Source organism: Botrytis fragariae, assembly GCF_013461495.1.
Source record: "Botrytis fragariae strain BVB16 chromosome Unknown tig00000000, whole genome shotgun sequence".
Taxonomy (NCBI): domain Eukaryota; kingdom Fungi; phylum Ascomycota; class Leotiomycetes; order Helotiales; family Sclerotiniaceae; genus Botrytis; species Botrytis fragariae.
Window position 1 is genome coordinate 1,000,373 of NW_023500986.1, and position 27,029 is coordinate 1,027,401.

A 27,029-nucleotide genomic window follows, 5' to 3' on the forward strand; every position below is an offset into this window, starting at 1 on the left:
TATTGAATCCCACCCACGTAACATCACAGTACAATCTACATTGTCTCGTGAGTTTTCCATCGAAACGTGATAGTGAGATACTAACAATTTCAGATTATTCAACGGGGTGGCAAGGAGCGACAACACCGTAAACCTCCGAATCTCTCCCCAAGAAATTGCCGAGAATGAAAGGGGTGCAATGACCACATCAACTTCCTCCTCCTCCACCGAGGAACTCAAATTCTACACCCACCGCCAAGAAACCATCTCTGGAACTCTAATCCCAAGCCTCTACGAACATCTTCCATACAGTAATCCCATATACAGTCGGATGCTCGCTCCCCATAACACACCTTCCAGACACTGTCTCTTCGCCGCCACCTTTCCTCCCCACGCTCCAATTCCCGAATTCTACACCATCATCTTCTCCGATCGATCCCGCAAAAACGAATCTCAGATCTGGGTCTTCAATCCTCTGATCATGCCTTCCTATGAACAACCTCTCTCCAATGAACATGCATCTCTTCTCTCCACACACCTTAAACTCGCCCTTGTGTTTCTAAAGAATACCGAAATCCCCCAAGCTCCCGGATTCCCTTTCGACCCCATCCTCAAATTCGCATGTTTACATGAAGTCATCACAAATTCTCTAACACATCTCTCATCCCAAACATCAACACCAACACCAACATCTGCCCCCTAATCCCTTACCACACCCGCTGGAACCTCTATCTCATCCACACAGCGCGCTCTTCCAATCTCCCACCCCCGCAACCCCCAGCCTCCCTCACCACCTCCCGCGTCCCAGCCTCCCACCTCAACCTCGTAATCTCCACCTCCACCGTCCCCCGCGAACCCTCCACCCTCCTCGCCCAACCCTCTCTCTGTCTCCTCACCCCCGAGTCCGAAATGGTAGCATGGGCTTTCATAGGAATTGACGGCACCCTGGCAACTCTCTACGTACTTCCTTCTCACCGGGGTCTGGGTCTCGCTACTTATGTTGCCCGGGAACTCATTCGTCGTTTCGGGCTGGGGGAATTTGCGGATTTGGGGTTTAATGGGTCAAGTGGCTTTGTACATTCGGATGTCAAGGAAGGGAATAAAGGAAGTGAGGGGGTGATGAGGGCGTTGGGGGGAAAGAGGAGTTGGGAAAGTAGTTATCTTTGGGTTGATTGCGCGGTGGTGGATGAGGCTTGTGGATGATCTATGGATAGGTGAATAGAATTTTGGTCTGTTGGAGGGGTATCTGATTTTAGTTGATCAGGTCTGAAGGTGGTCAAGAGATCACATAAAAGAATTAAAGTATAAAATTAACGGAATCCTTTCATTATACGAGAAAATTCAGTTATTGTGTGGTTCATATTATTGATCTCTAGCTCTGTCAAGCTCAACTTGCTTGCGAATATATACTTGACATTCAAATTTCCTCTCCCATCAAATCATCAACAAATCTCATAGATCATGCATATCATTAAACGTCACATCCCTCTGCCCATTCAAGCCGAAAATGATTCCCAGCCAAGACAGTATATGCAAACATCCCTAGTAGAAACACAATGCCGCCTACATTATATACTGTCATTAAACCCCAGCAATCCCATCCTCCAAGACCCTCACGTATGGGGCAGGAAACAATCCCTTGGCGCCCATATAGCATCCCCAAAACCAATCTCCATTGACATCCTTACACTCCTTTACCTCTGCCCCCTTTGGAAACATTAATTCATCGCTAGCACCTTCCGCAGGCCACCAACTCCAAATTGCTAAACTTGACATCCCGATTCCGCCATCAGGTGGGAACGATCTTTCAATCGTTAGCCCAGGGACTGATGTCGGCGCAACTTTCGATGGATCCGTGGTGACGAGTCGAACAAAAGTATCATTATCTTGACCCCAGCTCCATTTCTGTAGCTCGGGTGCAGTATGATCAGCTGAGGGGTAAAGCATAGGTTCGATATCAAGACTGTGACCTCCAACCAGATCCTGAACTATTACTCTACGTTGGCCCCCACGGTCATCTTCAAACCCTACGATGACCATACGGTGACCTTGTAAACAACGTCGCCACCCATTGTGACCGTTTTCGACACTGATGCGACGAGATGTGACGAGTTTGGGGTAGCAGGTTGTGCAAATATCGTAATCTCCAGGTTGAGTGTCTGGGACAGCGCTAGTACATGAGTAGCAATGATAGCGAGTGGATGAGGGTTGGATGGGATATCGACAGATATCACAGTTGGTCGAGAAAGTGAGAGGTTTAAAATTACCCACGTCTACAACGCCGGGTCCTTGTAGAATAGTTGCTGATTGTGGAAGCTGTTGATCATGCATCGGAGATAAGGGCGGTGTGTATGATTCCGATGGTTTATAGGTCAGCGGTAGAAGAGAATGTGTACATGATCTACCTTGGTTGACGCAGAGATTGCAAAATCCCCAATCACCATGATTGCAAATATCGCAACGCCAGTAACATTCGTTTGTCCATGCTAAGCAACTTGCACAGAATGCACCGCTTTGCAGACGTTTCTGAGGATCTTCTGTAGTTAGAGTTTTACGACCGTCCGCGCCGCCAGCAGCCATTTTAGGTGCCAGGTAGCGATTCGCTGTGAGCATATGTGGCCTATCTGCACCTTGCGGTATTTTTCCGGCTTGCATTTGATTTTCCCAATTTGTCCATGCTGAATAGCCAAATCCAAACCAATGTAGACATCCTGCACCGGAACGATAGCATGAGAGACAGATATTGTAATTGCCACGCAAGCAAGTAGAGCAATTATAATGCACTTCATATTCAATATGAGTTTTTTGACATCTTCTACATAATATTGATGGTTCGGGATAAAGCTGTGTTCGTGGTCTAGATCCTACAGAATGAGAAGAACTTGGTCTGCTACCACTTGCTAGTGCAGCAGTTTTATCGAAGAGTGCTAGATGAGTAGGAGTGTGTGGTGAAAGCGGTGCAGGAATCAGTGATTCATCCATGTACGGAACAGATGCGGGAACAGCAGAGGCCACGAAGATATCGGCTGGGGCATTAGCACGAATGCTCAATGGAGCAGGTATATCAGGTATATCAGGTAGTTCAGGCATGTCGTCCGAATGAGATCTTTCTAGCAAGCTGTTGCTTGATGTTCTCGGTGTCGATTCTGAGGGAGAAGCAACGACTGTACTATTAGATGTTCTTGTAGTGGAGCCTGTTTGTGGTTGTGGTTCCCTACTTGTTGATGATTCACTCAATCGTCGCACATTGGAGTCAGTGCTCCTCCTCGCATGGGCCCTAAAAGGTTGTGATGTTTGCACAGAAGGGGTCCGAGGTATAGTGCTCAAATCCGTCTGCGACCGAGCGGCAGGTCTTGTTTCGGGCCTAATTACCGGCACAGGCGCTGTTGAGCTTCGTGGTGTGCTTAAGGTTCTCTGTCGTCGCCGTCCTCCAGAATTAAGACCAACATCTAGGTGGCTTGCGTGTACGGCACTTATAGACGGCGGTGGCCTGCTTTGTTCGTTACTTAAACTACCCGATCTTGGAGAGGATGACTGATTTCTGCGTCGTCTAGTAGTTCTGGGAGCATCATCACCAGAGGTTTCTCTTCCAGAATCCGTGAGCGAAGCTCGAGGAGACCGTCTTCGTCTGTCCACCGTATCACTCTCGCTTCTTCTAGATAAATCGGGTCTCGATCTCTCTTCTTGTCGCCGCCTGAAAGCTTCTGCTATTCTCTCACTAATCTGATCCTCCTGATTAACGTCGATATTCTCAAGGTCAATTCCGTCCAGTAATCCTTCCTCCCTAATTTGTCGTAGAATCTCTTCTTCCATCTCTCTAGAATCTATGTCAGAAGAGCTAATTAGTGACCGTAAAGACGATTGATGTTCGATCTGTCGTGCCGCTGACCGGCTAGTTTCTTCATGTCTCCTTATTGATTCAGTCTCACTATATCCCCGTCGTCGGCCTTCAGAGTCGCTGCGGTCGGGCTCTGGCCTCAACGCAGAGGTTCCTTGTCGAGCTCTTCTCCTTTCATGGTGCTCTTCCCTTCGCCGCCGTCGATCGGTGTCATCTGTATTCCTATTATCCCTACTATGATCACGACTCGAATGATGTCTCGAACTATGCGATCTTTCTCCATCTCGTTCTCGTCTCCTTCTTTCCCTCCTTGCCTCTGAGCTCTCTACCCCCACTTCTCTCAAACTTAAATCTCTTACTTCATCCATCAACCTTCGATCCTCATCCTCCAGGCGTCTCTCCCTCGAACTTCTGTCTCTCTGCTCCCATTTCGGTAACACTTCATCCCCAGCTTTGTATTTCGCAGCAACTTCTTCCTTCTCTTCAGTTGTTCTAGCTTTCTCTGGACTCCGCGCCAAGAACATCTCTAGCAACGTCGCTATTGTAGAACTGTGCTTCGTATCTCGAACTGGTGCGCGACATGATGGACATGTATATGGCGTACCACCGGGTGGAATGGGTGTTTGTGCATTATTTACGGAGACTAGTTGCCAGGAAAACCATTCTTTAAGACAAGAGGCGCAGAAGGTATGCAAACAGTCGAGTAATGTTAACGGTTGATACAAAACCTCTGTGCAAATCTATGACCAGTTAAAATTAATACTCTATTCCTCGAGATGCAACTGCGGCTTCAAGCCCAGCCCTATAGAGTTTTGCGGGGTAAGGTCTGTTTTTAGGATTTGGTAACTTTAATAATTCTCGACTTACAGAACATGTCAACTCCTTCTCAAGGTTGAGACCTCGATTTTCGGAGCCAGAATCCATGATTCTTCCTACGAAGATATGTAGGATGAGGATGAAAGTGGAGTTGCAGAGGAGAATAGGTCATGATTGCGCTGGGCAATGAAGAAAAATGGATTGCTCTGTGGCGCGATACGACACGATGTGATTGAGAGCACGGGATTTGTACCGCTAAGGAAACAAAATGACAAATTTCCTTGGATTCAATCTTTAAACCTTGTTATTATATTTATATGATTTCTTTTTCTTCATACGATCCTAATCAAATGACTCGACTTTATCATAACTTGCAAGGCGTATATTTGCTTTGGATTCCTGGTGTTGTTCATTTACACACATTTCGTGACTTTTGGAGTTTTCAAATCGGGATATCTCAGCTCGTATTCGCCGATTCTTGAACCTCACCACTCATATCAAGACCCAAGTATGAGTACAGTTTGTATGTATTGAGCGTCGATGTCAGTTCATCGTTCCCACTATGAACAGAGAATATACAGCTGGGTACTAGGAAAAGAATGAACAATCCCCATTGACGAGCTGAGATGTATGCAACCTGTCAAACACCTTATAATCATCACCGCAAAGGCTTGGAGAAGTACATGCTATGCCTACTGGCCATTGAATGATACAGAGTCCCGAGATTTCCATGAATTTTCTTCTTTCAAATATGAGGTGGCTCTTGGTGGTGGTATCTTTACATCCATACTTCGGATAGAGCAATAGGTATTCTAGATCTTCTTTCATTTGAAACTGCTCGATCCCTTTTCGTAGAGTAGAGAAATACTTTCGAACAACAATTTCCAAGTATTTCATACAAATCTGCTTCATCGAAGCTACAATGTGCAACAAGGCTGTGTACGATTGAGGCTCAGCTGCTGTGCTGTGTGACGGGCCGCATAGATATTCAATGTTTCCCCTCAAGTGTTGGAAGAAGATTTACTTCTATTGCTATATTCCTGACACGAACGATCAAAACAAAATGTTACCCGCTATATCACTCCAAACCTCCCCAAACCAGCAGAAAGATACCAGTGGTTCACCAGTTGTATCGGGTCCTCGGGAACTCCCCTCTATGCCGCCCTCATCCACAAGTGTGCAGTGTCAACCCTAAGTTCCGACCCAATTTCCAATGGGACAACCAGCCCCGCAAGCACAGCAGTCAGCTGCAATTAGCAATCAATTCACTCGAGCTGGCTATTTTAATCACATCAACCTCTTCGCACTTGCTTTCCCTTCTTGGATGAACAGTCTTTTGAAAAGATTCGTCAAGCATCTTATAACTTGGGATAAAGCAACAGTCATTGCTGCAGTTGCCATTGTGTTGGTACTGTTATATCTTATCTCGCGTTGAAGTTAGCTATTTGGACTGCGACCAAGGACTATATCGAACATTGTCAAGGAGAACAGGTGTGTTTTTCTCAAACCAGGTGGGCCAATTCATGTTACTGTCAATTACTGACTTGGAATCGAGTTAAATCCAACTCAAGAAGCAAGTGTACAATGTCGAAAGGCGGCCACCCAAGGGCTACCTCTGCCTCCCTTCTACCGATATGAAGACGGTACTATATTGCGTCGAACTTGGACTGGGACAATCATTGGAGCCACCGGGTCGAGAACGCAAAATGATTGTTACATTTGTGGGTATGCACTTATAGCATCTACGATGTTTTATGCGGCATGGAATGCGAAACATTTAAAACTTCTGAGAATCCTAAGAGAGTCGTTTATGCCTGCACAATATGACGTTGAGCGACAGCCTCAAGACCTCGGCCATTGCACTAAAGATACATGTTTGATGGACTTGGCTGGAAAGCATGCTTCCGCTGCGCTCCCCCGAAGAAATTCAGGTTCAAGATCAGTTACAGTCACTACCACCAGTCAAGATAATATGGAATCGCGCAAGCTGCGCCAAAGAACGATAAGGACCACAAAGAAAAACGAGTTACCCACTGGAAAGTTATCAAATGAGGTATATATAGAGCAACAGCCTAAAAGAAAGCTAATAGGACCGGTAGTGAAGCAAGAGCAGGATGTCAGAATAGAGCAGTTGGCGCTCGAGGACTCGAAGTTTCTCGGAAGCACATGAAAAATTGAAACAAATTTATAAAGGAATCGACTAGAAGCAAAAGGTAGAGATGCAAGGGAGAAAATCACAAAGTAGAATGATTATGGATTCTCATCTTTCAGAACCATTTTATAAGATGAGTTTCCTATGTTTGATCAATATATTAATGACTTTCGCACTTTTCTCTTAGAGTTATTTGCAATCGGAGGCCCTCGAGATCATCGAATAGTTGACAGGCGGGTTTATGACTCAGTGCAAACATACCTCATACCAACGATTTTATTGATTTTATGATTCACTAGCATTGTATACATGAACTATTTAATGATTCGACGAAAACAAATATCTGAGACCATCCATCGTGGATACTAACATAAACAACGATTTCACCACTGCGCAAGAGCATTCACATTGGAGTCAACGCCCCCCTCATGAATCACATACATAGATCATGACGCAGCTATATTAACTTTCATCGCCTTTCTTGCCATCCCATTTTCCATTTCAACATCAAAAATACCAATACTACACAGAACATTGAAATTATATCATCATCATCATCGTACATAATCATGACTACCTACGAGGCCGTGCCCAATACAGATGGCCAAATTCTTGTACCCGTCAGGAAGAAGCAACCAGTTCTGCCTCAACCTAATATTCCTGGCACTGTACCTCCATCGCAAGGACCACCAGGCAAGAGAGTACCTATCCGAAGATCTGGAGCTCGACCACGACCACAATCACCGCTGTTTCATAGACCTGTTTACAGGTCCAGAATTCGGAGACCGGAAGCCTTGCGATTAGAACAAAGCCAAACCTCAAAATATCACTCTAACAAAAGACTCGAAGCCCGAAAGTTAGTTAGTAGAAGAGTTGGAGCTATTAATTCTTCCACCCGCTATTTGCAAAATCCAAACACCGGTACCTTGGGCTCCCATGCCTCGAATCAGGGTATCATAGCTAATCGTTCAAAGTTTTTGAGACCGAAGGAGAATTCCTTGATCAAAGCAAAGCATGAGCATGCTAATATAATGAGTCTCTCATATATCATGGAGCAGCAGCCCAGTGCGCAAGAGGTTCCGTCTGCTTCCGACGAAATAGAGGAGAGAGTCATCAAGCCGACTGCATCTTCCCAGAGTGGAGAAGAATACGAATCTGAAGACGAGCTTCAGGAAGAAATGCCACTCCTGATTAGGAATAATTCATATAGTCGCGACATCCCTAACATCTCAAATTCTCGTCATCATAACCTCAATCAAACCAACGTTGCCGCTCTGCAAGATTCTTTACTCAATAAACCCGTGAAACTCGAGGACATTGAACGAGCTGTCAGAAGTGTTGAATGCGGTAGTGACACAGGAACATCAGGTATAATACAATTCAGAGCGGGACGCAAATTACCACCAATCAAAGGAAGAGGCGCAGGTTATTCTCAGTATCGTCTAAACTACATGTCTTCATCACCATTGATTTTGCCTCGGTCTATTCCAAGGACTCCAGCATCGCACGATCTCAGTACATTGGAACATACGGCTATAACTACACTCGCCAGTCTCAATCGCTTTTTCGACTCGAAGAAGTTGTATACATGTGCCACCACTTCAGCCCCAAATCCAGATTCACCAGCGCCAACCAACGAGAGTGATCAAACTCACAGTCACAGTCTGAAACGTTCACCATCTCGTATCTCCAACCTTATCCCCGCAGAGATTCACCAGTCTACGTCACCTACTTCACCAGAGATGACTGAGCTCGATCCATCGAAAAAGAGAATACGCATAAGCTCTATTCTTAATCCGACGTCTACCCCTTCAGTTTCCACTTCACCAACTCCCCGGAATCAAACCACAGGCCCACTCCGTAGCGACACTCCACTCACTCACGATTCAATTAAGCTCGCTAGCGATTTTGAGAATGATACCTTGATGCTATCTCTGCCTTCTGACGCCTATCCATCTCCTCCTAAATCGGCATCATTGTCATCATCAATTCCCCTCACAACTAGCCCACGCCCTCTCGTTCCCCGAGATACAAGTCCAAGCATCTTGCTCCCCAAGAAACTCACCGATCCACAATCTCACCTTGACCCATCCAGCGACCGTGCCTACAGATCTCCTGCGCCTTCACCATCATCGCTCCCTCAATCTAGAGATTATACTCCAGCTCTTACTGGGACAGCTCCGAGGTCTCTAGTTCCAATGATTACTGACATTAGGAACCCAAACCCAACCCCACAATCTCAACTCCTTTTCTTTGGTCATCAAGCCTACTCACCTCTACCCGCACGAGCCTCACCTGTCGCTCGCTCATCTTCACCTCCACTTTCATCACCATCTACCAAACCCGATTCAAGATCACTCCCACGCAAAAACTTCGCCTACAGAGCATGGAAAATGCGTCCTTCTCGCTCTATACTCACTGGTCTCTCTGGCTCAAGTCCCCCGCAGTACTTAGTCGTAATCCGCAATGACGATCGTTCAAAGACCATTCCAAGTTCTGGTGCCTCGGATGAAAATGGTAATATGGGTAAATGGTGGAGTGTACTTCCTGGAAAAGAGGGTTTGGACAATATTAGGAAGATTTTCGAAGAAAGATGAATGAATGTATGTATGAATTGGGAACGTGGGTGACAACCCGTGGAAGAAATATCTCGCCAATATCTAAAGAGTGCAAGGGACTCACAGGATTGGCGGATGATATTATCTACATTGTGACTTATTAACGAAATGGAAAAAGGATTTACAGGCGCTTAAGGGGGCAAGGGATTCGGGACTCGGTGGTTTTCATCATCCGCATATGGAATTCGATCGCGTGTAGTTTTGCGATCGCATGTTTCACTACGTAGTACATGAAGTAGTCTAATAAGAATCAGCATAATACCATAAAATCGATATCAATTTGCCATCTACCAATGCTGTATCATATTCAGCAAACATGAAATTTTGGTTGAATAGTGAAGATACTCAGGTAGCTCATACTAGTTCTTCATCTAAAGTACTAACTCATGCAAAAGGTTCAGGAACAATTGTAGCAGTCAAGCGTCATTAAACTCCCCGGCCCTCTTCTTCGATTGATCTGCATGACATTCCGGTGGTTTTTATTCGATTACTTATTGCTAAAATGGTCTATACTCATCCTCCAGATAAATTTGAGCATTCGTGCGAAATGCCCAGCTCAAGTGTTCTTTTTGAAGCATTTCACTCATGAGTTTTGCCTTGGAATGATAATAATGAATCATCTTGCCTTTTCTGTAGTTGATAGTCGTTCATAGCAATGCAATGCTATACTAAGCTTTGCTATGGTATATAGCATATCTGCGCGAGATACAAAGGGGTATTATATAGTACATTTAAAAGTACAGTTTTCAATGAAGTAGATTCCACTACACCATACTTTTCTGCAGATGGCCAAGTGTTTTTATATCGTCCATGCCATGCTGATCTTCAACCTTGAGCTACCCTTGTCGTTTCTACATTCAATCTCATGTTCCCAATTCCGTAGCGGGCACCGTTGGAACATCTGGCTGTTCTTCCTTCTTATTTTCCATATCAACGTCCTCATTTTCCGTTGGTGGTAATTTCGCTGCCTCATTTCCCTCTTCAGTTTTCTGTTCCCCACCTTCCAGCGCATCTTCATCGCCAGGGGCGACAAGATCTTCGGGTTTGACATCATCCTTGAAGATTTCGTCAATGCTGTCCGATTTCTCGATTTTGTCAAAAGCAGCAAGTTTGCTTGCACCAGCGATTCGGAGTGCTCTCCAACATTTGCTTGCTTTAGCTTCTATAGCCACATTTTTTGATTCTTCGTCCCGAGCCATATCGATATCCATATCGTCCAGCTCGATTTTATTCTTGAAACTCTTGATGGAAGGAACTTGGTAACGTTCTGGTTTCTTCAACCTCTCCAAGCCACCCTGTAAGTCGCTTTCCGCAAGAAATTTGAGATCTAAAGATCCTAGAGGATTAGGGCGTAATCGTTTATTAGTTGTCGCTTTGCGAGCCGACGCTTTAGCGGTAATATAATCGTGAGGTGAAACAGCTGGTCTAGCAATAGAAGGGCAATTTTCGACCTTCCAACGAACCCAGTTTTTATCTCTGGACAGAACCGTCTCAACCATACGGTAAAAAAAGGCACCATCCGCGCCTTTCTTCAGATATTCTGCAATCGATTTTTTCATATCTAATGACCACTTTGTCTATAGATTGTCAGCTAATACCCAATAAAAGACGCGTCCATAAGACGGGTTACTTACATCCTCTTCACTAAGCGTCTGGTCTGCATAAGTAACCGATCTATTGAGATTATCCGGTAAAGCTTTTGAAAGCTTCTCTTTCGCCTTGCTGCTCAATGAAAGAAGGAAATCCATTATTATCAGAATTTGAACAAGTATATGCCTTCTAAATGACAAATCACTAATCTAGCAATGTTGAGTTAGCATCGTGATAGAATTTGTGGGTGTTAAAAGATAGCATACCTCTAGTTCAAATAAGTCCCTACTTGTGAGATATTTAGGATTGAAGGAATTAGCTAGGTCGTCGTCTCCTTGACTGCGCTTTCTTTTTGTTCCCCTCTTACTATCCTCTGCTACCCTTGCTGCCGGACGCCCTGCAGTCTCATGGTGTACCGACTTGAAAGTTGCTATTGTAGCTTCCAGACCCTTTTTGAACTCGGCAAAATTATCTGAATTGAACAATCTTTTCGGTTGGCTGAAGCTCTGCTGTAACGACCAGAATATCGGGTATAACTCATCGGGCTTCATCGGCGGTTCACGTTTTGATGATGCTACGTCCTTGCCTGAACCATTGGTATCCTCAGAACCCCTCGCCGTGCTTGTTCGTCCATTTGATGCTGCCTTGGAGGTTGGTGGAGTTTCTTTTGTGTTGCTATCCGAATCCACTTCCATCTTCTCAACATCCGTTGGAATGGACGGTAGGGTGTCGAAAGATGTAACATTTTCGACATGAAATTCACCGCGTAGATTCACAGAACTCTTGTCGCCAAGGGGAAAGCTTTGAAACATGAAAATGAAAACGCGACCGCAGAATGCGGTATCCTCTGCTCTGGAAAGTCGCCGCAGAAGCTCGTTGCAGCTTCTCAAGATAACTAAGTTCTTTTGGTTGAAATGCTTTGCAGTAATTTTTTCACGTCGTGACTCAAGATAATCGAATATTCTCCGACATCCCGCAATAGTCTGGCTATCCAGTAATTCTTCAACGAGCCAAAAGAGAAGGGCAGGTTCGCATTGTTCATCGTCAGACAAAATGGAGATAATATCGAGGAGGTTCCATAACCTGGAAGAGGAAGAAGTCTCAATGGATATAGAGGCCTATGGGTCGTCAGAGGGTATCTACGACTCGTACTGGTGCATGGCTTACCAGTAAATTGTTGAAAGTATCTCGAACAGCGGTTTCGATGATCGCATACTGACTGCGCTTCTTAGTTTCTATTGGTGCCGCTCCGTTGAATATCTGTTCGATTCGCTCGTATGTGTTCGCAAGCTCCGTTTTACTCAATGGCGACTCTATCGTGTGTGTTTCTTTGACATGTTCAGCCCGCTGAAGCATTTCCAACAACAATTGCGCAAAAGATTCCACAACGGGAAGACCGTGTCCCTCCATACTGACAGCCATGTTGTGTTTCAACTTCAATTCGAAAAATCCTTTCGTACTGGCGCCGACGAAAAGATGTGATTTGAAAGGTTCCAAGGTTGGCGGTAAAATTAATTGTTGCGAGAAGTGAAGGTTATCGCGACGTCAATCTAGATACGGCGAATTTCTGCTTAGTCATCGCGCGTAAGAGCACTGGTGCACCAAGCTTCCAAAAATTATCAGGACGATAAGATGTTTACACGCGACCGACGCGCGCAATACGAATTGCCAGTCAATACCACGGATAACAACAATGGCCCCGAGGACGAAAGGAAGAGGCCAGGGAAAGGCTGTTGAAGAAACTATGGGAGTGCCTTCTGCGGAGGAAACACAGGACGAAAGCTCATTTTCGCAACTTGCCGCAAAATATTGGTTGAAACCTTCGAAGAAAGCCTCGAAGGTTAAGGTCAAGCCTGATGTTATCAAGAAAGAAATCTGGGATGTTTTAGAGCAGGAAGACTTTCCTTATAGATCTCTTTTGACGCTAGAAAATCTTCATATTCTTGAGAAGTACATTTATCCATCCAAACACTTAACGTAGGAACTATTACTGACAACAATGCTAGTTATCTTTGGCCGGGTTATTCAGAAGATGCTTCCAACTTTCATATACTTCTCATAGTTCTCATCGTCAACGTAAGGACTAGAGAACATCTGCCAACTTGGGGTAAGTAATATTAAGGAAGCTTCAGTTCGTCATGCTGATGAACATAGATATCTTTGCGGACAATACACCTGATTTCTCAACCCTCTTCCGCCGAATCTTGTCTATGACATTGGATACTACCCTCTCTGCGACGATTCGGACGCACCTGTTGTCATTCATAATAAGCGCATTCCAGTCACTAGACAATGGCATAGTTCGGAAAGAATGCGCACCTTTAGTCTCAATATCCATTTGGCACAACATCTCAACAGAGAAGAAAAGAGAAAAGATACTCGATCATACTGTACAACTAAAGAAAGCTTGGAGGGCTGCTGGAAAACGATATGATGCTTCTGATGAATCTACGAAAGCTAGACTTAGGTTCGAGCGATCTTGGCTCTTGACTCTAATTTTGGATTTTTTCAATCAGCTTTACGGAGATAAAATAAAGACAGGTTTGTTGAAGCCCTTGCTAACACTATGATCTTTTCCTTTTGGCTAATACACGAAACAGAAAATGTACAGTATTGCGAAAGGTTTATAGAGTTTTTATCGGATCTTCAGAGCCAATTGCCAACCAGGAGATACGTGAACACACTTCTACAAGATCTTCACGTTCTTCCAACTATCAGACTATCCCCAGCATTCAATGAAGAGGAGAATGGGCTTCTACGAGATCTATATGCGCTTTTGAAGCATTATACATATTTTGCAATTAATGATCATACAGGCGTTCAACATAGCCGCACGGAAGCATATGAACGCCATTGTGCAACACTAGCGTCCCTGCAAAGAATTGCACTCAAGCATTTCAAGGAAAAGCTGACTATTCTTGCCTTGTCCAACTATTCGTCTATTGATAAGCGGGTGGAGCTTGAGGGTCATTTAGAATCCCTCACAGACGCCGAGATGACAGAGCTTTGCGAGCTTCTTGATCTACGGACGTCTTATCCGTCGTCTACCAAGGTTGTAGTAGACCGTAAATTTCTCTTGGAAATTCTTTTATCAACACATGAAAAGCGCAAGACATTTCAGGAAACTGCGCGTGACTTGAGCATTCTTCCAACAGAAAGTACTCTTTTCGAAAGAACCCTGCTCAGGAATGATGGATTTGATGGATCACAGCCTCTCGCTATCCCAAAGCTGAACCTGCAATATCTAACTGTTGGAGATTTTCTGTGGCGGTCATTTATCTTGCATCGATGCGAGTCGTTCTATGAGATCAGACGAGATGTAGAGGACACAATAAAGCGTCTCCGACCAGTCGCCGGTAGGACAGGACAGACAAGTTTTGAAGGATTTTCCAGGATGGCACTTCCAATAGCAAAACCTTCGTAAGTTTTAGCATCATTATCTTATTTCGATCCATTCTAATCGATTTGTAGCATTCTTGAAGTAGTACCTCCTCTAGTAGGAGATGATAAACCAGCTCTCGTCCGAGCCGAAGTCACGATCGATGTAAGCCGCATGGCTGAAAATGTTCGCCGTGAATGGGATTCGCTGCGGCCTGATGACGTGATCTTCTTGCTCTCTGTGAAAGCCACGGACGAGTCTGCTATGGTCACGAACGGCGGACCATCAACTTCAGATGCGCAGAACCTCGGCCTGAGATACCTCCGAGCAGCTGAGGTTATCCAAGTGCAAGATGATAGAGGACGCTCACTGATGAATTATAATGGACAAGTCAATGGAAATGCTCGCGCTGGCTCGCGGAGACTGCAATTAAAACTTGATGCAGCCATGTATAAAGAGGACAAAGATCGCGTCGACAAGGGCAAGCCTGACATTTACGAAACCATGAACATCATTGTTCGTAGAAAAGGACGTGAAAATAACTTCAAACCGATTCTTGAATCAATCAGAAGTTTAACACTATCTGATGTTCCGCTAGCCCCCTGGCTTCACGAGGTCTTTTTAGGCTATGGTGATCCTGCAGGAGCTAACTATACTAGACTATCAAATCAACTCAAAAAAGTCGATTATCGAGACACGTTCCTTGACTGGCAACATCTGATCGAAAGCTTGCCCGGTAGGACAGTCGAGCCAAATGACGATGTCACCGGTAGTTTTGGGCCACCCTACGTATTGCAAACAGTGGCAAAAGCTGCTGAGCCGCCAGCAAGACCAACGAAAAAGAGGCGCAGAGAAGCAGAGCCTGCACCAAAAGATGAGCCACAAGCCATCCAAGTTTCTTCTTATAAACCCCCAAGTACAGGGCCATATCCCATGGACACCCCAAAGTTGAACCAAGTCCGTTTCACACCTGCTCAAATTGAAGCAATCATCTCCGGTACCCAACCAGGGCTTACTGTTATTGTTGGTCCTCCGGGAACTGGAAAGACGGATGTTGCAACTCAAATCATCAACAATTTATATCACAACTTCCCTAATCAGCGCACTCTACTTATTGCACATAGTAATCAAGCTCTTAATCAATTGTTCCAAAAGATCGTTGCTCTTGATATTGACGAACGCCATCTTTTACGACTGGGGCATGGTGAAGAGGAATTAGACACTGAAACGAATTTTAGTAAACACGGACGTGTCGAGTCTTTTCTTGAAAATCGAGATGGGTATCTTAGAGAGGTTGATCGCCTTGCTGCCAATTTCGGTGCTCCAGGTGCCCATGGAAGCTCAGCGGAGACTGCCGGATACTTCAACTCGGTTTACGTTGAGCCAGCATGGACAAGATTTCAAGAAGTTATGAAAGACCCGGATTCAACATCAGAGTCAATTGTCTCTGCTTTTCCGTTTCATTACTACTTTTCGAATGCTCCTCAGCCTCTTTTCCCTCCTGGTGCCGATAAAGATGCTGTCATTGATGTAGCTACAGGCTGTTACAACCACGTCACTAAAATTTTCGCTGAGCTTGAAGACGTCCGACCATTTGAGATTTTGCGACGAGATCGAGACAAGGCAAACTATCTTCTCACCAATGAGGCTCGCATCATAGCGATGACATCAACGCATGCAGCTATGAGAAGACGTGAGATATCTTCACTCGGCTTCCATTATGATAATGTTGTTATGGAGGAAGCGGCTCAGATCACTGAGATCGAAAACTTTATACCCATGGCGTTGCAGAAACCAGCGAATGGTGGAACTCCCCTCCAGCGTGTAGTCTTGTGCGGCGACCACTTTCAGAACTCTCCTGTCGTTCAAAATCTTGCGTTCCGTCACTACGCAAATCTCGAACAGTCGCTCTTCTCTCGTCTGGTTCGCTTGGGTGTACCAACTATCAACCTCGATCAACAGGGTCGTGCTCGTCCGTCGATTGCATCTCTGTATTCCTGGCGTTACCAAAATCTTGGCAACTTGCCAATTGTATCAACAGCACCTGAATATCAAACCGCAAATGCTGGTTTCAAGTACGATTACCAATTCATTCAAGTTGCTGATTACAAAGGAAAGGGTGAAATGGAGCCAACTCCTCATTTCATTCAGAATCTTGGAGAAGCAGAATACGCAGTCGCCATCTATCAATATATGCGCTTACTCGGATATCCAGCTTCGAAGATCAGTATACTATCCACATATGCTGGTCAGCGCGCACTAATCAAAGACGTTCTATCTCATCGATGTGCTAAGAATCCTCTATTTGGTCTCCCAAAAATTGTCACAACTGTCGATAAATATCAAGGAGAGCAAAATGACTGTAAGTTTCGCGATGCTAATTCTTTTGCCGATAAATCACTGACAGGATATCAGATGTTATTCTCTCCCTCACTCGTACATCACGTGTCGGCTATCTTCGCGACATTAGACGTCTAACGGTGGCATTGTCTCGCGCTCGTCTCGGTCTTTACATTTTGGGACGACGGGATATCTTTGAATCTTGTTTCGAGCTGAAGCAGGCCTTCGATATTTTGTTATCGAGACCAGATAAGTTGACATTAAGCACTGGAGAGATGTGGCCAAGTCAAAGAATCGTGGCAAACGAGGAGGGTCTAGAATCAGTGCAAGGTGAAGCTGTTATGGAGGGGGTAGAGCATCTGGGTCAATATGTTTTCGAGATGACTAACTCCAAGATAAGACAGTTGAGAGAAGAAAGAGGGTTACCGGAAGGCGGAGCAGAGGTCTTAGCGATTGAGGAGGGAAAGGTGGTTGGAGATGATGTTGAGACTGGAGAGGGGTATGAGGGCTTAGGGGAAGACGACGATATTATTGAACCCGAAGAAGAATTTGATGGCGTCGATTGATAATACCAAGATGAAATTTGTAAGATAAATCAATCGCCGATAGATGTATGGGTGAAGGAGAATTAGGCCGGCTCATGGACAACGTCCACGGAAATGTATTGTATGTGACTATAATACAGGAAAATGGCGTACAATAATGAACAAACAAAGGATGATACCAATTTATGAACACAAATCCGTCCTTTCTATCTTATCATTCTGTTAGCCTGCAGTACCTATGTAGTGTAATTTAAGTTTGAAATTTGTGCTTGGTGATTAAAATATCTCCTTTCATGCTCGGTTACGAATGTACTGTATCACCACCGACGGTCGAAATCACGACATAGTCGCATATTCTGTAACTAAATCATTTAGTTTCACGGTAGCCTTCAAACGCTGTACTGGTTTCTCTGTAGATATGAACGACCCTGAAAGTGTATATTAGATGAGATCTCTTAATGCGTTAGGCTTGGTCAAGCAAAAGAGAAAAGTTGAGATAATTAGGATGAAGTAAAATGAAGTATGTCATGAGTTTTTAACTGGGACTGCAGATCATAGTACTTCTCGATTGGGTTCGCCATCAAGTTCGATCTTCTCTGGAAAGACTAGTACAGTTTACTGTAGTTACATCTAGAGATCATGGAGAGAGTTAAATTTGTGTTGGTGATGTGTATATCTATTGTACCGCAGTCATACCAATAGAATCTTTGGATTTCTTTTGCTTGATCCCAGATTTTGAAACTTTTCTAGTGAAAACAGCTCCTGAGGTATAATATTTACTCTGTAAGTTTATGTCAAGTTTTGAGGTCCGGTTTCAGGTGCGGGGAAATGGAGTCAATAAGATGAGACTAAACGAAGAGTGTACCTGTGGTGCATTTTCTGACGTACATTACATTGAGTGAACTGTGACTATGGTTCTATGTGTTGAAGCTCATAGTATGAGCACACTATTTGAGCTCTCGAATCAATCATTGATGGGTCTTTAGTGATTCCTCTCATGTACTAATCAAATTTCCCCAAGCCGATTGTTTTTCTTGCTCTGGATGGGTATCTAATGGGACATATTCTAGTATACTGTCAACATATATATCTCTGTGAGTGCGCATGTAATATAACAACCCATCGGGATCTTTGGAATTTGGTCTTTCAGAATGCACATTCATTCTAAGGTATCTCAGCGTGTTTCCTAAACATCCATAATCTTTGACAGCGTACATCCTTTTGCAGGCAATATCCAGACATCATATGATCGATATAACCGTTGAGCTTTTGAAGCTCATCAGTCATATGACGTTACTTAATGTCTTTTGGACTCATTGTTACATCAAATCTCAACTCTAAAATGGACGTTGCCAGAAGCGCGAAGCTCAAGCTCAAAGTCTATCGTTCTAACTCTTCCCATTACGGAGAAGAGTTCCTACACATAATTTCCCCATATTTTTAACCTATTCTACCGGGAGAAGAATCCTCTCTAACCAAGTACTAGGCTTAGAAAAAAAGTTGCAGTGTTAGCTCAACAAGAGCTCCGACTAGGGCCGTTGCTGCCGGATCAACGGTCGTTATGTTCCGCCGAAGGAAAGATCATCATGAAAACAGGCTAGAGCTCAAGTCTAAACTTGACCATAATTTTTGACTATAAACTTGATCGCGTGTCGCGGGTAATTTCGTATATACTGCTCCACACGATGTCACTGCTAGCTACCGCAATACGAAGTAGCATTATCGACATCACGAGGTGCTTATAATAGTTTATCTGAGCCAGTATACACACGAGACACTTAAGTTTTATGCACACTAGATCTCTCATTTGAAGTCTGTAGAATGAGTCAAGATGGCGATGGCGATGGCGATGTGTAGATAGTAGAGCCACGATGTCACGATGGCTTGTTGAAGGCTTGTCAATAACGGCTGCGCTAAGCGCTAAAACTTACCCTTAACTTAGTTCGTTCATTTTTGTGTGATGGTTAATGAGTCAGTTGCAACGTTTTTTCGGACCATCGTCCTGTCTCTATAATAAAGTATGACTTTTGTGATGACGATATACCTATATGTGAATCTGGCAACTATATTACTTTTGCATCTGTCAAAACTTGCAAGGAGAGAGGACTGGTAGACACTTATGGAAGTAAATAGAATGTCTACCTATATGCTGGGGACGAGTTCTAATGTTTGCCTCCAAAGTAAGAACGGCATTTTGATGTTATTGTTATACTGACCAATGGGAAATATCGAGACACTACCACCTAGTAGTGAAGCTAGTAGAGTAAGGGCAATGACACTGAAAGGACAAATATAGATTTCGTTTTGATACAGGAATCTTCCAGATCTTTGACAATACATTTGACATCGTGGGAGGGCTCATAATGCTTTAAATTCACCATGATACATCATACTTTGGACTCATCCTACGCGTTGCCCCATTGTGTATGTTTCTTGACACAATCTGGCAACACACGAGGCTGTAGCTAGGGGGCGCGAGGCGAGACTGAGACGCTACCGGCTTCAAGGATATGCAATAAATCTTCTGCCCCAAAAGAATACACACGATGTATCTCATAGTAGATGACTGGTACCAAACTCAGATCACTGGTACCGAACTCATCATCCCTAGGCTCCATCAGAAAACGATATGATATGAAAAGTGGTAGAATGTTCACTGAACAGTGGATCTTGATGATCAAAAGGAGATTTGGCTGAATTCTCGCTCGTCTGGATGCAGACTTTCTCGGTTCCCTTGGTCCATTTCTGTCCATGGGATGAATATAACCGATAATCCCGAAGGGAAAACTATTCCGGGAGATATTGTTTGGGAATTGTTGAGTCAAACTCCAACAAATTTAGCACCTTGATAGTAACGGCCTGCAAAGCTAATCCGTATTCCGACTCTCAAACTGATTATCAAAAATGTCCACGACGATTTTTTAATGGACATTCTCCAAAGATAACCAGATTTCTGGAACTGGTCCATAACCAGGTACATATGGTTTGCAGTGTAGGAAATATATTGCAATATAATTAATCGTATCATGCATGAATTACATGTAATATACAATATATAATATATTAATCGCCGACAACTGCCGATATTCCCTTGATACGAGATTCTGAGTTTATGTATCGAATTCTGAAATAGAAAGTATACAGTACCTACTACCGGAAAGTCCTTTACCCGCACACAGGGTATATTTTGAGTAATTGAAAATCCGGGGACACAGCCACCTTACGTCTTGTTTGTCGCATATATGCAGTGAGATGGTAGTCATGGTGATACTTTCTTGATGTGTGCTATAGATGGAAAAACACGGGAGATTCTTCTCGTGCTGGTTCTCGTGGAGAGCTGCAGGTTGTAGGTGTGCGAAGATAACGATATGAATGGTCGCCGTTCTATTAGAATGCGGTCTTCCTACGGGAGAACACTGCATGGTTGCTAACAGCAGAAAGTAAGGCAGAGTCCGTCCACTCATGATTATCGAAGATTCAGAACATGAGAGAATCCAGCGTGGTACTTTGTGGCGCCCGTGCTGATCGACGCAGCAAGGCTCGATACAGGGATTGTATTATGACCCCCCATCACCTTAAGATGAGCAAATGCAAGGGCATGGATGCTGGACGTGATATGGTTGGGGTCTCTGCACCCCTCAATCTCTCGGATAAACAGGCGGATAATGAGGCAAGCTCGTCAGCAGCCTGAAATTGTCTGAAGTGTTCACAACAAACAGCAAAAGCATCATAATTTGAAAGCAATTTCAAACGTATGACGACTATCTAACCTGGCCAAAGTCCCACAAGTCCGAAGAAGACGTATTGTGATGAGCCCACGACCACGTACAGCACAATGTGACAATGTTTTTGCAAGCATTCATGTACTAAGTCATGGTTCACAAACATCCTGTTGTGGGTGTTTATTTCTGGGCATTGTTTGAAGATGTGAAAGATGTGCTGGTGACTCGTCACGTAGAGAATCTGAAGTTTCTGATACCTGTTGAGCCATTCGAAGGACTACTGAGTGGGGAACGTATCGGAGAATATTTTAATCTGAAGCATAAGCGCCATCTAGCTCAATAGGAGTAGATGGTATCCATGATGGCAGGTCTATACTTGTGCCGTTATGTTTCCTCACCGTTCCTGCTTTTAGACCCCGTTAGTGGTGGATTCTCTCGGTAATTTCGAAGAAATGATTCCACGGAGTACTGTAAGCGATGTGGTTGTAGCGTTCTCGGTCCTGGTCTCTTACGAAATTATGTATCCGAAGTCTTAAAGCGAAGAGTGGAACAACCCATTGAAGGACTTCTTTGACGCCTTACCTCAGTTTTGGTAGTATTCGGAACGGAGCCGAGAGTTTGATTTGGGTAAGGGAAATCGTGATGATTACAAAACATGTAAGATTAGACAGACAATGGGAAAAATGACATGGGGATGACAATCGGCGAGCAGTTGGCAGACCTGCCAAACACAATTCTTACTTGCGTAAGGGTTGGCCCGCTGTCTCTGAATTACAGACCGTGCTCGGAAGGAGATCTTGGAGTACAGTCGACGTTTGGGGGCGAGTCAAGTAAGCTATGTCGTCCATGGAGTCTGGAACATTGGAGAATGATATCTGTACTTAGCCAGTAGTCCAGTTCAGCTGAAGACTTAGCTCTATGTACAACATTAGATGGCAGATAGATCCTCGAGTATAGTAGGTAGGCGGTGCTACGAACGATGAAGGCATTTTCTAGGTACCATGCAATAAGTCCATTTTGTTGTTATTATTAGTGATCACTTACTTCTAACAAATCGCCCACATTGTTGATTCCACTGCTTCATGTTTGTACAGCTTCCCACGTAGTCCTAGCTATTAAGGAGATATGATCATAGCCATGTGATACTCCCACCTATTCTACCGGCGGTTCTGTTCCAATTCTGTGGCTAGTACGGAGATGATAGATGGATGTGATTTGAAGTTTCTTTTCCACGTCAAACGGCGTCTCGCACTCGTACATTCTGAGAAGTCCACCACCCCACTCCATGGCTCGGCGTTCGATGCAACAGCGAAGATGTCATTTTAATTGTAGCCTTAGAAAAAGAAGGTTCAAAATGAGTTGTTTTGAGTTATTCTGATGACTGGAATAGGCATTTAGTGAGTGGATCAGATTTGAAGTTTGTTTCATCAACTTTTTTTTTGTATTTTCTTCTTCATTTGTGTCAATTCGGGTTAGACACTTTCAGACCTAGTCGACGGTCTACGGTCTGCGGTCTTCGGTCGTACCTGCATTTATGAATTTACTCCACCAATCGTTTTGCCTCATTTACCTTCAAGCGGTCTAAATACGGATGTATCCATAATTCCTTCTTCTAGCTGAGAGATATCCCAGAAACCCTAGCAATTCCATTACGACCAACAATAGGTACCTAGTAAGAGCAAACAATCCTTCTTCAAATCTCATTTCGTTTCATTTCGATCTTGAATCTTCCGAACATCCCTTCTCCTTTCCCAGAATCATACGGGCGTAGATACTAGAAAGTTAATCTTCTCCCTTCCAAATCTCTCGTGAGCCTTATCCTACCGCCCATGTCAAGAGAACCTCTAATTTCGTTACATTTACCGCATTTTGTAGAATGCGTCTCCGTTCTTCATAATCAAGGATTATGACTTGACCCTGACTCTTTGTGGAGCCTCCAGCTACCATGCCAATTCTTGTGCTACCCCTTACCGTGACATTACCAAAAGCCTAGAGGTACCGTACAGTCGGAGCTTTTGCTTGTAGAGCAGGAGTAACCTTTCTTTTCTTGCACCGCACGCCTCTAACACGCTTTGGATTTACACAACCTGAGTAGTTGTAGCTATTCCGTTGCATTTGTCCAATCAAAGCACAAGTTTCATAGTCATTTCGAGCCCGAAGCATTAGAACATTTACAAAATTGCTACACCACCAAGGTAAAATGGGTAACGCAAGAATTAGGAATGGCTAACTTCTGGTACCGTCATGGACTTGCTGTACATCCTCAGCCCGGTCGCAAATCACAACATTCTTGAGATCCCGCCCGCGCTCCGGCAAGATCTAAGGTTTTGGCTACCAATGGAAGTTTTTGAGAACCCCGAAGTGCGGCTACTTACAGCTACCTACCCACAGATACCCCTTCATACTCTCGTCTCATGCTGAACAATCGAATCCAAGTCAGTTCTATCCCCCACAACTAACGAAAAGCTTATTTGCAAAACTTCTGAATCCGTAAATATCGTATCTATACTTGTCCAGCTTACGAGTTTGCGAGATCTTAGCGTCGCTCGTAAAACGTCGTCGTTACTCAGAATATCTCCAACATCTATTGTTTTATATATTGTATCAGCCTTATGAACTAAATTCATGCATTCCATGACCGAAGAGGTTGATACTGCTCTATTTACCGTGATCGGCGGGGTATGGTTTCTAAAAGTAGTACCATGATCAACGATTTGAGATGTCGATGAAGAGATGAACAATCAAAGCTTCTAGCTTGACTTTTTCGCATAATGCATTACGCATAGAAAGAACTCTCTCAACAACCTCTCTTGACTCTTGGTAGATTGATGATAGGCTCTTGACAGGCCAATCCTTGTATCAGATCGCTGAAATGGACGGCACACGCATTATTAAAAACATCCCCGGGGATGGTTTCCTGCGGCTTCATTGCTACGTCTGGGCATATACGTATGCGTCTTCGAATCGGATGGTTTCTTGTCGGAACAATTACAAAATAAATATCAACAAAACAACAACGTGTTGGCAGGTGAAGGCGAGGTTGAATGTGGATACTGTATGACTGACGAAGGGGCCATCCATATTCTATGTTTTTTCGAATTTCACTCGTGAATGAGCTTTCCACGAGTACGTTTGGTCACGGTGACAGTAGTCAGCGAAATATGCGGTGTTCTCAACACTATCTCGTGAATATTTTCCAAAAGTCTGTTGGTAGCTACCCGACGTCACACAGTCTAGGCCATGACGGGAATGTGCTTAGCAGGACCGTAGGGACGGGCCCCGTCAGAATAAACACACGAATACATCAGAGCGAGAAAATCCTTGAATCGACCCTGGAGATGTGTATCTTGCTATTTCAATCACATCACGGTTCTCGCTAGTAGTAGGTGATGTGAAGCACAAAAGCGGGAAATAAAAGTAAGAGACGCACGTTAACAGTCATGCATATCATTTCATCGCGTTTTCGGTTTTCGAGATGTCCTCGGAATCCTTAGCAAAATAACCAGACTGCGGGATGTGCAGTTGATGCACAGACTTTTCGCCAGATGAACCCAGTTTTAATTTCTAAACAATGTGGGAAACTTCCAGCTACCCAGGCGGACTTGGCCAGGTCAGGTCAGTTGAGATGCTTGACAGAATAACAATGTCATGAATCAGCGATCTTTAGATTCTACATTGGTAAGATTGTGACGGATAATGTGGTGACGATGTGGTGATTTGATGCTACCCGTGGGGGGGGGGGATCTAATCTGATGATAATTAGTTGCTTGGGGGCCGTCTCAACTCTTTTAATTATTGTGTACCTTTCCAACCTAGGTAATGGTTCAAGTTTGAGATTATTTATAATCTCGTTCTCCCAAGGTTCTTCGTTCTACCTAAATATCTACGAGCGAGTATCAAATCTGTACCAAGCTAGGTCTCCACTCTCCTCCACTTTTGTGCTTCTATCAGCAATTCGAATCTTCTCAGGCTAGTCATGGTGGATCATGTTCCATGTATCAGCTTTCTTGGAGTGAGCAAATAACTATTCACTCATCTTGCTAGCTTGTATTGTATACTTGGGAATACCTTGATACAGGCAAGACTAAGTATTTCTGGAATAACGATAGAAGATGTCAAAATAATTCCGTCTAGATGCAACCTTGTTTGATTGTTGAGATTGACGAAAAAATGCTAATTATGTGTCCACCTCATTTTTGTGTCCTCCTATCCACCATCGAGCCATATCGTTGGAAAAAGAAGAGGATGTAGCCTGCTGGCTTTTCAATTCGAACCATCTCATGATGATTGCAAGCATCGACCTCGAGTACTCTTCGTATTTGAACCAAACTTGGATCCCCTCACACGCCTCGATATTAAAACATCATTTCCTTTGGGACCTGGAAAATTAGCAACGACCGGCATGGCATGGAATACATGAATTTGAACCCAGTCATCTTGAAACTCTCTTTTCTCTGTTTCGCTGAACAGACCTACCATAACCCCTACCAAAATCACAAAAAGTCTACCAGGTAGTCCAACCCGAACGACCTTACCCGCACACCCGCCAATGTTCGAAAATCCGAGCCATTTTGACAGACTTCTAGCTTTTCTAGCCCGCTGTTCTACGATTCACCTAGGCTTATGATTGCTAGGCGTAAGTATTCTTTACCGTTCAAAAATCTTCCATTTTCATGATTAGTACCGTTATTAGTCGCTGTTGTAGTTTACTTAGTATGTTTCTTATCACCTAGTTTCCTCTTAGCACAAGGGGTAATGCTCCAGTTTTCACCCACCATCAAAACTCAACGGCAGGCCCTAGTTCATCAGAATTATGAAATGAACAATAATGCATTGATTGTTCTTTGCGACTACACACCCCAACTTTACAGTGTACACAAAACACCGTACATTCGCTCCCATCCGGAACTTTCCTGCCTACCAAACACAATGCAATCATGTCAAAACAACCTTCGCTTGACTAAACTCTCTATGGATTTTGTAGCAGATTCTGCTCAGCCTTCTTGTGGAAACATACGCATAAAACTTCATGGTTTGACGATGATCTCAAAAGTACCGAGAAGATTGATTTATCCATCCTCTTACAGTATCCCGTTCTTATCAACTACCTATTTAGAATAGTACGGAGGGTAAAACGACCTAGTCTTTGAGGCTATTCTTCTAATCTGTAGTTTGCGAACCTAAATATGCAAAATATGCATCATCTAGGTGTTTCCTGTTTTGTATTTGACTTTTTCTTTTCTTACACTCTTGTTTGCGTTAATTGTTCATAAGCGGCAGGGTCGTCACGTTGTCAAAGTCACAACTCGCATAACGAGTCCGGCACCCCCATGCTTTCATAGATCTTCATTGGGTGGTATCTATTAGCGACAACGGTTGCAAGTTGGCCCACAGATTCAATGATCCCTTCAACCCTTTCATGCAAAATGAAGACCAATGATCCACGCAAAAAAGACCCAGCCTCGATCTCTCCGCTGGTTCCCTGTCATATCCGTTGTTCTCTCAAGCTCTCCCACAATAGGCTTAGCTGAGATCAATACAACTCACCATTTCTGCGGAGCCCTGCTGTGATTTTAACCAACTCCTGTTGGTCCATTTAGAATTTTGGATGCTTCATCTGAGTATCGGATGATTGCGCCGGCACCAGATCCCTACACCCCAGTCACACATTCATCTTATCCAACGTTCTGCACAGTTCTCGATAGAGTGCTATCCAGCATTTCGCTGCAGCTTTATTTCCATTTGTCAATCCTCTTAAGAGCCACAGTGGGCTTCTTACACATAATCATTTCATTGAATCGATTCACTTTTTGTTGTTCCCAATCTTTTGTCTAAATTTGTGGCTGACTTTGGATGTCCTCGTGCATTAAAAACATTTCCCTCCAAACTTCCTTCTTTATCCACTCTAGCTTGTGCAACTGTCCTTAAAATCTCGTCCCAAGTCCGGTCCTCCCAAGCAAAATCCTAGACGCAACCGTGCAAGCCTTGTATCAAGTCGAGGTGGGTATTTTTGACACTACTCCGCTCCGCTTGCATACTAGACTCTTGTC

The 27,029-nt window shown here is 44.0% G+C and overlaps 8 protein-coding genes across 8 annotated transcripts; 6 read left to right on the top strand and 2 right to left on the bottom strand.

The window, feature by feature from the left end:
• Nucleotides 1–93: 93 nt before the first annotated feature.
• Nucleotides 94–1,182, top strand: Bfra_006523 (putative gnat family protein; the record flags this gene model as incomplete). The annotated part of the gene is made up of 2 exons (XM_037336893.1): nt 94–534; nt 615–1,182. The coding sequence occupies exons 1-2, from the start codon at nt 179–181 to the stop codon at nt 1,180–1,182; spliced, it is 924 nt and encodes a 307-aa protein (XP_037198259.1). The 5' UTR covers nt 94–178.
• Nucleotides 1,183–1,560: 378 nt separating this feature from the next.
• Nucleotides 1,561–4,741, bottom strand: Bfra_006524 (putative ring finger domain-containing protein; the record flags this gene model as incomplete). Its single annotated transcript, XM_037336894.1, has 2 exons — nt 1,561–4,557; nt 4,685–4,741. The coding sequence occupies 2 exons, from the start codon at nt 4,739–4,741 to the stop codon at nt 1,561–1,563; spliced, it is 3,054 nt and encodes a 1,017-aa protein (XP_037198260.1).
• Nucleotides 4,742–5,696: 955 nt separating this feature from the next.
• Nucleotides 5,697–9,382, top strand: Bfra_006525 (uncharacterized protein; the record flags this gene model as incomplete). Its single annotated transcript, XM_037336895.1, is given in 6 exon segments — nt 5,697–5,808; nt 5,830–6,041; nt 6,071–6,124; nt 6,205–6,358; nt 6,373–6,749; nt 7,370–9,382. 6 exon segments carry the CDS (start codon nt 5,697–5,699, stop codon nt 9,380–9,382), a joined length of 2,922 nt encoding a protein of 973 aa, XP_037198261.1.
• An 884-nt stretch (nt 9,383–10,266) lies between these two features.
• On the bottom strand, nt 10,267–12,415 carry Bfra_006526 (putative nuclear matrix protein; the record flags this gene model as incomplete). The annotated part of the gene is made up of 4 exons (XM_037336896.1): nt 10,267–10,980; nt 11,038–11,202; nt 11,260–12,111; nt 12,161–12,415. 4 exons carry the CDS (start codon nt 12,413–12,415, stop codon nt 10,267–10,269), a joined length of 1,986 nt encoding a protein of 661 aa, XP_037198262.1.
• Nucleotides 12,416–12,686: 271 nt separating this feature from the next.
• On the top strand, nt 12,687–17,278 carry Bfra_006527 (putative dead helicases superfamily protein; the record flags this gene model as incomplete). Its single annotated transcript, XM_037336897.1, has 6 exons — nt 12,687–12,943; nt 13,000–13,100; nt 13,148–13,534; nt 13,594–14,413; nt 14,465–16,734; nt 16,788–17,278. The coding sequence occupies 6 exons, from the start codon at nt 12,687–12,689 to the stop codon at nt 17,276–17,278; spliced, it is 4,326 nt and encodes a 1,441-aa protein (XP_037198263.1).
• A 1,321-nt stretch (nt 17,279–18,599) lies between these two features.
• On the top strand, nt 18,600–18,858 carry Bfra_006528 (uncharacterized protein; the record flags this gene model as incomplete). Its single annotated transcript, XM_037336898.1, has 2 exons — nt 18,600–18,670; nt 18,744–18,858. 2 exons carry the CDS (start codon nt 18,600–18,602, stop codon nt 18,856–18,858), a joined length of 186 nt encoding a protein of 61 aa, XP_037198264.1.
• Nucleotides 18,859–20,741: 1,883 nt separating this feature from the next.
• On the top strand, nt 20,742–20,948 carry Bfra_006529 (uncharacterized protein; the record flags this gene model as incomplete). Its single annotated transcript, XM_037336899.1, has 1 exon — nt 20,742–20,948. One exon carries the CDS (start codon nt 20,742–20,744, stop codon nt 20,946–20,948), a length of 207 nt encoding a protein of 68 aa, XP_037198265.1.
• Nucleotides 20,949–23,081: 2,133 nt separating this feature from the next.
• Bfra_006530 (uncharacterized protein) lies at nt 23,082–23,595 on the top strand (the record flags this gene model as incomplete). Its single annotated transcript, XM_037336900.1, has 3 exons — nt 23,082–23,174; nt 23,200–23,340; nt 23,497–23,595. Coding segments are annotated over 3 exons (333 nt in total), but the record flags the coding sequence as incomplete, so codon positions are not given.
• Between the last annotated feature and the right edge of the window lie 3,434 nt (nt 23,596–27,029).